The sequence below is a fragment of the Carassius carassius genome, chromosome 26, assembly GCF_963082965.1.
Source record: "Carassius carassius chromosome 26, fCarCar2.1, whole genome shotgun sequence".
In the NCBI taxonomy this organism is placed as follows: domain Eukaryota; kingdom Metazoa; phylum Chordata; class Actinopteri; order Cypriniformes; family Cyprinidae; genus Carassius; species Carassius carassius.
In genome coordinates, this window is record NC_081780.1 from 4,082,543 (window position 1) to 4,094,862 (window position 12,320).

At 45.9% G+C, this 12,320-nt stretch overlaps 1 protein-coding gene across 4 annotated transcripts in view; it reads right to left on the reverse strand.

Annotated features, from left to right (window-relative positions):
• The window catches only part of LOC132105556 (dedicator of cytokinesis protein 4-like), a 98,185-nt gene that overhangs the window by 43,879 nt on the left and 41,986 nt on the right, over nucleotides 1-12,320 (reverse strand). For all 4 annotated transcript variants that reach the window (XM_059510755.1, XM_059510756.1, XM_059510752.1 and 1 more), the window contains exon 13: nucleotides 2,942-3,067. In XM_059510755.1, coding sequence (XP_059366738.1) covers nucleotides 2,942-3,067 — 126 coding nt within the window. The remainder of the gene's footprint in view (nucleotides 1-2,941; nucleotides 3,068-12,320) is intronic.

The following is a 12,320-nucleotide window of genomic DNA, read 5'->3' on the forward strand; positions in this document are numbered from 1 at the left end:
TACACAATATTTTTATTTCAAATAAATGCTTTTCTATTAAGCTTTTGTATTTATAAAAGAATCCTAAAAATATTATCCTAAAGGGGGTGCGGTTGTAGTAATGGATAAATGGTCATATATTACTGAAGCTCAAAGACAATTAGGAAATAATATTTATTATGAACAATTGCAGAGAAATCCAATTGTAAAAATGAAAAACGAACTGAGGGACATTTTATCCTTGGGTAGAGACCAAAAATGGATCTCAGACAATGAATTTGCTTTTCTAATGAATGAGAATCCCCAAATGCCATGTTTCTACATGTTGCCTAAGATCCATAAGAATTTAGAACAACCTGAGGGTAGACCCATTATTTCAGGCAATGGATCTTTGACTGAGCCCTGCTCCCAATTAGTGGACTTTTTTATAAAACCTCTAGTGCGGGATCTCCCCTCTTTCATTGAAGACACTACTGATGTGCTATGTAAACTTATGAATATCACAAATGTCAAAAATTGTTATTTGGTGACTCTAGATGTAGCCTCCCTATATACCAATATTGACCACCAGGAAGGCCTATCAGCCTTACAACATTTTTTGTTACATAGGTCGGAGACATCACCACCCAACCATTTTTTACTTTCTCTCACAGAATGGATTTTACACAATAATGTATTCCTCTTCCAAGATGATTTCTTTAGACAGCTCAAGGGCACAGCGATGGGTGCATGTTTTGCTCCTAATTACGCTAATTTACTTTTAGGTCACTGGGAAGAGCAATACATATATAATCGATCTAGTAACAAATTCTGTGACAAGATAATATTTTGGGGACGCTTTATTGATGATATCCTCTTTGTTTGGTCTGGGAATGAGGAAGAACTTTTGCAGTTTCATGAGTATGTCAATACAACTAACCCTAACATAAAATTATCAATTGAACATTCAAAAACATCTATTAATTTTTTGGACTTGACTATCTCCATAGATGACAATAATCTTTTGCACACAACAATGTATAGGAAAAGCACAGATAGAAACACTTTATTGAGGGCTGATAGCTTCCATCTAAGGAGCCTGAAAGATAACATTCCTTTTGGACAATTTCAGCGTCTTAGACGCATCTGCAATAATGACTCTGATTTCGAAATGCAGGCTCAAGATATGACATTAAGGTTCAGGGCTAGGGGCTACTCACCAATGACAATAGAAAAAGCAAAAATAAAAGCACGATCCACAACACGCTCTGATCTACTAAAGAAAAAAAAGCGGAGGAAAGACATGGCTAAAAACAACTCTAGACCTGTCTTTGTTACCCAATATAGTAGTAGTGCCTCTGAAATGAAACAAATAATTAAGTCCAATTGGGGGTTAATTCAAAGTGATTCTATTCTGAAAGACGTTTTTCCAGAGCCGCCGATGACTGTGTTCAAGAAGGCACCATCCATAAGGGACAAACTTGTAAGAAGTTACCTTCCAGGTCCTAGACAAAAAACATGGCTAGAAAAAGGGTTGTGGGGAACCTATAGGTGTGGATCTTGCAGTCATTGTGAGGGTGTCATTCAAAGTAAGACTTTTTGTGATCTGAGAACGCAGAGAGAATTTAAGACTAATGGTTTTATTAACTGCAACTCTGAATATGTGGTCTACCGCCTACAATGCCCATGTGGGTGTTTCTATGTGGGCAGAACTAAAAGAAAACTAAAAGAGCGGTTCTATGAACACAAATACGCAATTCGAGTCAATAACGAAGATTACCCTATGGCCAAACATTATAAAGAAATACACCATAGTGACCCTTCATCTTTGAGAACTCAGGGAATTGAAATTATTAAAAAATCAATACGTGGAGGTGATATTTTAAAACAGTTATTGCAGCGTGAAACCTTTTGGATATGGAGTTTTAAAGCAATGCACTATCCAGGATTAAATGAGGAGATAGATTATAGACCTTTTCTGTGATTTTGGAACATTGTTCTTTCCTGTGATTACTCACTTTTCATATGTATTGTATATGTATATGTGTATGCATTTGTATGCATGAATGTGTATACATGAATATATGCATGCTACCTGTTGCTTGTGTTTTTTCTTACATTGTGACCAACAGCTTTAGTACTGAGAATCAGGTGGGAGGCGTGCCCTAGTAATATATTGCATGAATGTATATGCATGCTGCTGCTTCTTTGTTTAGTATTGTGACCAATAGCTTCTGTGTTGAGAACCAGGTGAGAGGTATGCATGTTATCTGTTGCCTGTGTTTCTGTTTATTATTGTGACTAATAGCTTTAGTGCAGAGAACCGTGTGAGAGGCGTGTCCTAGCAATTACCTGCAGACCTTCAACATTGATTGTCAGCACCTGTGTGTTTGCTTCTACCTGTGTGTCTTTATCATTATAAGATCAGTTTTTTATCTGCTTCACTATGCCCTGAAGAAGGCCTCATGCCGCTACGCGTGGGCATTTTAAAGTTGTCCATTTAGGACATGTCATTTTTTCATTAAAGACATTTTAATTAAGGAGTGCCTCGGCTATCAGAGATTTCTTTTCTCTACACGCCCTTTTTAAATCCTAAAAATATATCAGGATTTCCAAAAATATGAAGCAGCACAACTGTTTTCATCATTGATGATAATAATAAATTATACTTTAACACTAAATCAGCATATCAGAATGATTTCTGAAGGATCACTTGACTCAGAAGGCTGGAGTAATGATGCTGAAAATTCAGCTTTGATCACAGAAATAAACTACATCTTCAAATACATTCAAACAGAAAACAAGTATTTAAAATTGTAATAATATTTCACATTATTATTGGTTTTACTGTATCAAATCAATGCAGCCTTGGTGAGCATATAGGAGATTTATTTTAAAAACATTTAAAACTTCTCAACCCCAGACATTTGAATGGTTGTGTAGTATATAAGCATACAAGCAAAAACAAAGTAGGTTTTTTCACCTGGCATGATGACATCAGAGAAGCCTAGTTTTTTGGTAATGGACACTCCTCTGGTGAAGAGCACCATGTATTCTCTCCGCAGCTGCTCGATGTCTCCATGCAGCAACTGAAGTGCCACCGCCAGACCTGGATTGAACACACACATCCAAACTCATTCATTTGGAAACAAACACAGCATAATATGAGCTAATTACATATGATTATTCACAGATTTCTTGAATCAGTCACTTAATGAATGGACCTTTACCCAAAAGACCGGCACTGAGAAAACTTTGCATCTGCACATGATGAATATTCACAGGTATTCACTGGAGAGCTCTGAATATAATAATCCTCCCAGACTAGACTCACTTGTTTTGAGAGGTTGTGATAAATGTCAATTTTGCCTGGTTGTATTCTGTCCAGAAGAGTTTTGGCAGTGTTTCTGGTTAATATCTGAGTGGTTTGCATTTGGATAAACTGCGCTTGTTTTGTGACATCAGTAATGAATATTCACATGTAATGATGTGGAAGTGATGTGATGTACCAAAAAACACATTATCAGCCCAGAACTGCCCACATGAATAAACCACTTTTTATAAACCACATGAAAATGAATGAGATGATCAAGATGCCAAGAAGCGTCCGCATGGATAAAAACAACCACTAAAACTATTCAAAATATTTTAGTTACTTGAATTTAAAATGAACATTAAAAGATTATTTATTTTAATAATAATCATTATTAAATTATTGAAATGAAACATTTAAAAGTGGGGGAAAAAACTTTTTCAAAATATGAATAAAAACTATTTCCGGCCATATTTAACCTGTTTTCCTTGTCGTCTGAGCAGTCAGGTCTGAGTTTTGCTGAACATTGGAAAACTGGGCGTCTTAGGATGAAAAGGCCATCGGTACATGACAGTAAAGTGATTCTAAAACATGCATCAGGGTCTGTGCTCATTCCTTAATGATGTTCTTAAACAGCGCCGAGGTTGATCATAAACCTCATCTGGCACATACTCAATGGAAAATGGCTTTATGCTCTATAATCGCTGTTTGATGGCACAGGGTCAGAGAAGTATTATTGGAAAATTATTCAACTACTGAGCTCGCACAACGTCGTCATTAATCACACAGACAGATTCAGAGTGTGCACATGGGAACTGAGTCAATCTAAACCTACCCAAATGGAAATGTTATGTTACTAGTGTGTGTTTACTTCTCAGCAATTAGAAGACAATGATTAATAAGATGTTCTATCCAAATGCACAATGCATAAGATATTTAAGTCACTGTATAGTAAGATGCATTTATGGATATCAAAGTATAAAATCAAATCAATTTTTAATTAAAAAAAATATATATCTATATTAAATAATATAATAAAATATATATATTTATTTATTTTTTTTAATAATAAGATTAAAATAATATTTTAAATGAAATGAATTAATTTAAATTAAACTGTGAAGCCCTTTAGTATTGTCTCCAATCAAGGCAACATTTTTGTTAAAAATGTTAATAAAATACAATTAGCAATAAATAAAGCAAAATAAATTATAAATTTAAAATTAAATTAAAATTTAAAATTTAACAATTAAGTTAAGATTTGAAATAAAAATGTTACTTGAAAATTAAATGAAATTAAATTAAGACAACGTTTTAAATTAAAATATAATCACATTAAATAAAAATTAATCAATTAGTTCAATTAATTAAATCATTAAATTAAATTCAATTCAATTTAATTGGCTATAAATTTAAAAAATTTGTATTTTTTTTTACAAGTACTATACATATTCAGTGCTCTCTAATGTAACATAGTTCTATAATTACAGTCTAAGTACAGATAATTTATTTTCAGGCCATTATCATAATCATTATCATAATGTTTAAAAAGGTCCTGATAAAGCGGTTTCTTTGTTCTGCTCAGCGTAACTGATGTGGTAGAGATTAATCTAATAGAAATGTCACAGCTGATGAGTGACTATCATAGTAAGGATGTGATCTCATTTCAACCGCATGAGCAGGCGTTTAACAAACCTGCATTGAATAATTTCATACATCAGCAGAAATCATATCTTTGTTCATTTGGATTAAATCTGAAATGTATCAAAATGCATCTTTTGTGTGCATTACTGCTCACTGTTTGCTGAATAAATGACCGTGAGTCAGTCATAATTAATGTATTCCCTGTTTTTGCGACGTGATTATTCCACAACGGATGTGGAGGTGCCGCGTACAATTACAAGCTCTTCTCAGAAAATGCAGAAAACGCAAAAAAGCTGCAAATCTACCATCTGGATGCTTATGCTTCTTCATGTGCATCTCTTTTTATTTTTTTCTGCCGGAATAAAATGTATTACCTTGTGTAGCTGTTTGGATAAGCCACCCTGAGGGTCTTTTCATGCTTCTTCAGATCTAAAATTATTAACTTCGAGTCATCATGCAAATGAGGTTTCTGGGAGAGCTGAGCATCTTTATAACACCGCCAGACACCACTGCTGGCGAACCGCATACACAAGCATTATGATGAAAATGGGGGCATTTAATTTAAGGGGAAAATACACTTTATAACATTATACAATACAAAGTTTACAATTACAGTCCACTTGTAATGTTTATTAACGTTTCATGCACATAACACAGTATTAATTGGGGTTCTCTTACGAGAGCTCTCTCGTACTGCGTCTTAGCTAAGACGCTACGGGAAAAGTCTCTTTTCACGAAATACTGAAGCAAAAAATTATCCTTAATTTTGTATTTTTGTAAAGCGCATTTGCAGCAGTACACAGCCATAGGCGAGACGGCTCGTTCGCTCATTGGCTTGTTCTGCGGCAACTGCACAGCCTATCGAGCGCGGGCTGATGCAACATCAGACCAATAAGGGCGCTTCGCGCCCTTCTTGCCACTTCCCGCCGAAACGGGTGTGGCCCAACCTATAAAAGGAGCTCGAAAAGGCTGACTCACCTGATTTTTCATCTCTTCAGCGAAGCTCACGCATCGCTGGATCACGGAGGAAGCAAGCGCCGTCTGAGAAAGCACATCAGCAGGACGAGCCATTCTGAAGCTGCTGGCATCGCCGCCTTCCATTGCCGTTCCTGCTGCGCTATCCGGCGCCTATATCCTTTCAATCCTGTTATATACAAGCTGTTCTTTATGTGTGTGTGTGTGTTCGCCCTGCGACACACACTCGTAAAAGAGCTCGCGTCTTTTTTAAGATGCCTTCCTGCGGCTCGTCAGAGCCCCACTCAGCGAGGGAGACCGGTACGTCATCTGTGTCTCCTGCCTGGGTGAAGATCATGCAGCGCTCGCTCGCTGACGGCGGATGCCCCCACTGCGAGCTGTTGCCATGGTGACTCTGAGGACTCGCCTGGCCTTTTTCTCTGAGCCTGCATTCTCCGCTGCGCTGAGGCGCCGTAAAAGCATCGCTTCCAGCGGATTCCGGAACCGTCTTCAGCTCAACCGAGCTCGCCGGTTCGCCCTGCTTCACCGGCCCCCCCTGCATCGCTTCCCGGTGGGCAGCGCCCGCTGTTTGCCGGCGCGTCGTCCGAGGAAGTCGATCTCAGGGCCGCGTCGGGGGAAGAGGACACGCGCTCTCTGCTAGCTTCGGGCAGTGAGGGCTGGGCGAGCTCCGAGGATCTCGCGCCTTCTGCTCAGAAGCCCAGCAGACGAGCTGACATCGAGAAGGAGCCGGGGCGAATGATCGTGTTGGCCGCGATGAGTCTCGGCCGCGAGTGGTTTGCACCAGCGCCCCCCCCTCTCGTTCCCGGCTGGATGGTATTTCCCTTTCGGATGAGCGTACTTCTCAAAGCCCGCCTCATTTCTTCCTGAGCTTCACGAAGAGGTGGCGAAGGCTTGGAACGCTCCATATTCAGCACGAACTCGTTCGTCTGTCTCACTAGCATTCTCCACACTGATGATGCTAAAAACAGGAACTACCACTCACTTCCGCCGGTGGAACAGGCGATAGCGACGCACCTTTGTCCGCCCTCTGCTGGACGGCGGCAAAAGCGGTGTTGCCATCTAAAGCCTCCTGTGTGACGCTGCGTCGGCGCTACTAACGATGGCTGCTTCATCGAAGCGCAGGTGTACGAGTTCCGCTGTGGCCGAGCTCTCACTCAAGCGCGCCGCTGTTTCAGTTCCAGGAATTGTGACTGTCTCAGCGTTTTCTGCAATGCGCAAGCCTGCACAGTTGCCCGCTTGCCTGCACACAAAAGCCGTTATCACAACAGCTTCAGCAACGCAGCTCGAGACCCCCGTTCTCGCTCTACTGGCCGTCGCCCCGCGCCGCGGGGACCGCGGCAGAGGATTACGGTGAGGCCGGGAGCCCCGAAGCCATCCTGGGAAAGCCATCTACGCATGCTGCATGACGCTGCGTCGGCACTACACACGATGGCTGCTTCATCGAAGCGCCGGTGTACGAGTTCCGCTGCGGCCGGGCTCTCACCTAAGCGCGCCGCTGTTTCAGTTTCCAGAGATTGTGACTATTTCAGCGTTGTTTGCAATGCGCAAGCCTGTACGGTTGCCCGCTTGCCTGCACACGAAAACCGTTATCACGGCTACCCAGATATTTCCCGAAAAAGGTGTAATTTCTGGTGTCCCGGCCACGGCCGATGGTGCTATAAATGTAGTGACGATGCCCACTGCTCAGTGCCCATCTCCGCATATAAGCACAGCCCTTCACACAGGGCTCGCGCATATAAAAGCGACTCAAGTCGATCACGCGCACTACATAGTAGACGTGCCCACTCCTCAGTGCCCACAATCACTATGTCACACGCGTCATGTGGTTTCTGTAAAAACGAAACCCGTGCACGTTCGTCCGGCCACGGCCGATGGTGCTATAAATGTAGTGACGATGCCCACTGCTCAGTGCCCATCTCCGCATATAAGCACAGCCCTTCACACAGGGCTCGCGCCTATAAAAGCGACTCAAGTCGATCACGCGCACTACATAGTAGACGTGCCCACTCCTCAGTGCCCACAATCACTATGTCACACGCGTCATGTGGTTTCTGTAAAAACGAAACCCGTGCACGTTCGTCCGGCCACGGCCGATGGTGCTATAAATGTAGTGACGATGCCCACTCCTCAGTGCCCATCTCCACATGTAAGCACAGCCCTGCACACAGGGCCTGCGCCCATAATGTCGACTCAAGTCGGTCGCGCACACTGCATAGTAAACGTGCCCACCCCTCAGTGCCCACAATTACTATGTCACACGCGTCATGTGGTTTCTGTAAAAACGAAACCCGCGCATGCTCGTCCGGCCACGGCCGATGGTGCTATAAATGCAGTGACGATGCCCACTACCCAGTGCCCATCTCCACATATAAGCACAGCCCTGCACACAGGGCTAGCGCACATAAGATCGACACAGATCGGTCGAGCGCGCCGCATAGTAAACGTGCCCACTTCCCAGTGCCCACATACACTATGTCACATACGGCGCGGGGCTTCTGTAAAAACGAGGCCCGTGCATGTACATTCTGCACAGGCAGACAGCGAGTTTAAAGTGGTAAAAGTGCACACATGCAGCCCACGGTTACTCGCAGATATATCGAGCCCCACGGGACCCGCTCAGCCTCCCTCCAGTCGGTTAAGTGCCGGAACGGGGTCGAGGAAGAGCGATCTGCCCGCTGTGATCAGCGCGCTCCCCGCCTCAGATGCGCAGCACACTCGAGCGCCGCCGTTGCCCAGTCAACAGAGCGCGTTTCGCATCCAGCCCTTAGCCATTCATGCAAATGCATGGTCAGTGCTTCCAGGGGTTTCGGATTGGGTGCTAGGCATTATAAAGAGAGGCTACACGCTACAGTTTTCTCGACGCCCACCGTGCTTTTCAGCGCGCGTCGAAACTACGGTCAAAACAGAAGTAGCACACATACTTCGGGCCGAAATATCAAAACTGTTGAGCAAAGGGGCTGTAGAGCCTGTGTCTCAAAGCGAGGGAGGGCTGTACAGCAGATACTTTCTGATGCCCAAGAGAGACGGGGGTCTCCGGCCCATACTGGATCTAAGACAGCTGAACAGGCATTGATGAAACGCAGTTTCAAAATGCTCACGACCAGGAAGCTCCTCGCGCAGATTCGCAGAGGGGACTGGTTCATGTCAATAGATCTGAAGGACGCGTATTTTCAAATACAGATAGCGTCAAACCACAGGCGATATTTGAGATTCGCCTTCGAGGGCCAGGCATACCAGTTTGCAGTCCTGCCATTCGGCTTGTCCGTAGCTCCTCGTACGTTTACGAGGTGCATGGATGCAGCGCTCGCTCCTCTTAGACTCAGAGGCACACGAGTGCTGAATTATTTGGACGACTGGCTGGTTCTGGCCCGATCATGAGCGGAGCTCATGGACCACAGAGCCGTTTTACTCGATCACCTCGAGAAGCTCGGCCTCAGTGTCAATTGGGTGAAGAGTTCGCTGAACCCCAGTCAGACGATCCTGTTTCTGGGTATAGTTCTGAACTCGTGTTCCATGACGGCGCGGCTGTCACCACAGCGCGCGATGGGCATTCAGCGTGCAGCGAGTTCTTTCCGCTGTGGCGCGACTGTGGCGCTCAAACACTGTCAAAAGATGCTGGGTTTCATGGCCTCAGCATCTCCGGTTCTGCGGCTGGGCCTGCTCCGCATGCGCCCCCTGCAGTTCTGGCTGAAGGCTCGGGTGCCGCGCAGAGCGTGGGCGTCTGGCCGGCTGCATTTCAAGGTCGATCAGAGCTGTGTTGCGGCTCTAGCACCTTGGACAGCGAACGGCTGGTACCGATCAGGTGTAAGCCTGGGGACTTCCCCGAGTGTGAAAATGGTGTCGACGGACGCCTCCACTTCGGGATGGGGAGCGCTGCTCGAAGGCAGACCGTCCTTTGGCCTATGGTCAGAATGGGAAAAGCTCCATCATATCAACTGCCTGGAAATGCTGGCAGTGGAGAACGCGCTGACGCGCTTTTGTCCCCATATCAAGGATCACCACGTCATAGTCCGTTCGGACAACATGTCCGTGGTGTCCTACATAAATCGCCAGGTCGGTCTCGGGTCCCGAAACCTGTGCAGGCTGACGGAACGCCTCCTGATTTGGGCTCAGCGCAACGTGTGCTCGCTGAGAGCAGTGCATGTGCCTGGACTGCAGAATCTGGGTCCAGACAGGCTGTCCAGAGGCAATGTTCCTACGGGCGAATGGTCTCTACACCCGCAAACAGTCCGGCTGTTGTGGCAGAGATTTGGCATGGCGGAGGTGGACCTCTTTGCGTCCCACGAAGACGCTCACTGCCCCGCGTTCTTTTCCAAGAACGAAAGCGCGCTGTCACGGAGATGGCCGTGCTGCCCGCTTTATGCGTTCCCTCCCGTCTCCCTCCTTCCGCAGGTGATAGAACGGGTGAGAGAAACGAGATGTTCAATACTGCTTGTAGCACCTCTTTGGAAGAACCAACCATGGTTCCCAGATTTGATGCAGTTAGCAGATGTCGCCCCGTGGCCGGTACCATTGAGGAGAGACCTCCTCTCGCAGGCCAGGGGCTCGATTTGGCACCCTCAACCGGAGTTGTGGTCCCTCTATGTATGGGCACTCAATGGTTACCCGCTGATCTCGCAGTGAGAGTGCTAAATACCATCACTCAGGCTAGAGCTCCGTCGACACGACGTCTGTATGCCTCGAAGTGGTCGGTGTTCTCCAGCTGGTGCACAGCTCGAGGTTATTCACCCCTTAGTTGTGAGGTGACGGAGGTCCTCTCCTTCCTTCAGGAGCTGTTGGATAAGGGCAGAGCCCCATCCACGCTCAAAGTTTATGTGGCTGCCATCGCGGCGTTTTCTGAAACGGCGTCCGGTCAGTCAATAGGAAGGAATGATTTAGTCATCCGGTTCCTCAGACCCTATAGTCAGTCCCTATGTGGGACCTCGCGGCGGTTTTGGAGGCCTTGAAAGGTCCCCCTTTCAAGCCTATCCAATCGATTAGCCTTCAGCATCTGTCGTTCAAGACAGTATTCTTGTTGGCTCTCGCTTCTGTGAAGTGTGTGGGTGATTTGCACGCGCTCTCGGTGAGCCAGTCGTGCTTGGAGTTTGGGCCCAATGACTCAAGAGTCATACTCAAACCTAGGCACGGTTATGTGCCGAAATCCCTCAACACACCGTTTCGGGCTCAGGTTATTGCCCTGTCTGCCCTGCCGGTGTCAGGGGAGGATGGAGACTCGAGTCTTCTTTGCCCTGTCAGGGTTTTAAGAGCTTATGTGTCTCGCTCTGCTGCCTTTCGGCAGACGGAGCAGCTATTTGTCTCGTTCGGTGGGCGTTCCAAGGGAATGGCTGTTTCGAGACAGACTCTATCCAGATGGATAGTTGACGCCATAGCGTTAGCTTACGCTTCCAGGGGCCTTCAGTGCCCGTTGGGCGTCAGAGCACACTCCACAAGAGGCATCGCCTCGTCGTGGACGTGGTCTACTGGGATCTCCTTGCAGGATATATGTATGGCGGCAGGTTGGGCCTCGCCGTCTACATTTATCAGGTTCTATAACCTGGAGGTTCCCGCCTTGCAAGCAAGGCTGCTGTCGGTATAGGCGAATCAGGGCCCTGAGGGGAATTCTGAGTTCACGAGCGCTATGCGCTGCCGACTGTTATATGGGCAGTATTGCGTAAGACCCACATTGCCACATTGGTCAGGCCTTGCCTCGGCTGTGTGATGTCATTTTGCCGCATCTACGGATGCTGCTAGATATGGGACGGAGGGCTTTTTCCCTTTTCTGTCCTGGACTCTCTGTGAGTCCCTCAGGTGACTGTGCACTGTAAATCCTGGGCGTTGCTTCAGGTTTATTGGTGTGTGATCCCTGCGCGCACGGCGTTTTACATTGGGTTCCCGTAGCGTCTTAGCTAAGACGCAGTACGAGAGAGCTCTCGTAAGAGAACGTACTCGGTTACTAAACGTAACCTCGGTTCTCTCTAGAAGAGCGAACGAGTACTGCGTTCTCTGCCGTGCGCACGATTCACTCTGGTTCGCTTCGGCGATGAAATAAATCAGGTGAGTCAGCCTTTTCGAGCTCCTTTTATAGGTTGGGCCACACCCGTTTCGGCGGGAAGTGGCAAGAAGGGCGCGAAGCGCCCTTATTGGTCTGATGTTGCATCAGCCCGCGCTCGATAGGCTGTGCAGTTGCCGCAGAACAAGCCAATGAGCGAACGAGCCGTCTCGCCTATGGCTGTGTACTGCTGCAAATGCGCTTTACAAAAATACAAAATTAAGGATAATTTTTTGCTTCAGTATTTCGTGAAAAGAGACTTTTCCCGTAGCGTCTTAGCTAAGACGCAGTACTCGTTCGCTCTTCTAGAGAGAACCGAGGTTACGTTTAGTAACCGAGTACGTTTTCATGACCATTTTCCAGCCCCCAACAAAAAAAGGCTGTTACTGTATCTTTAAGAAT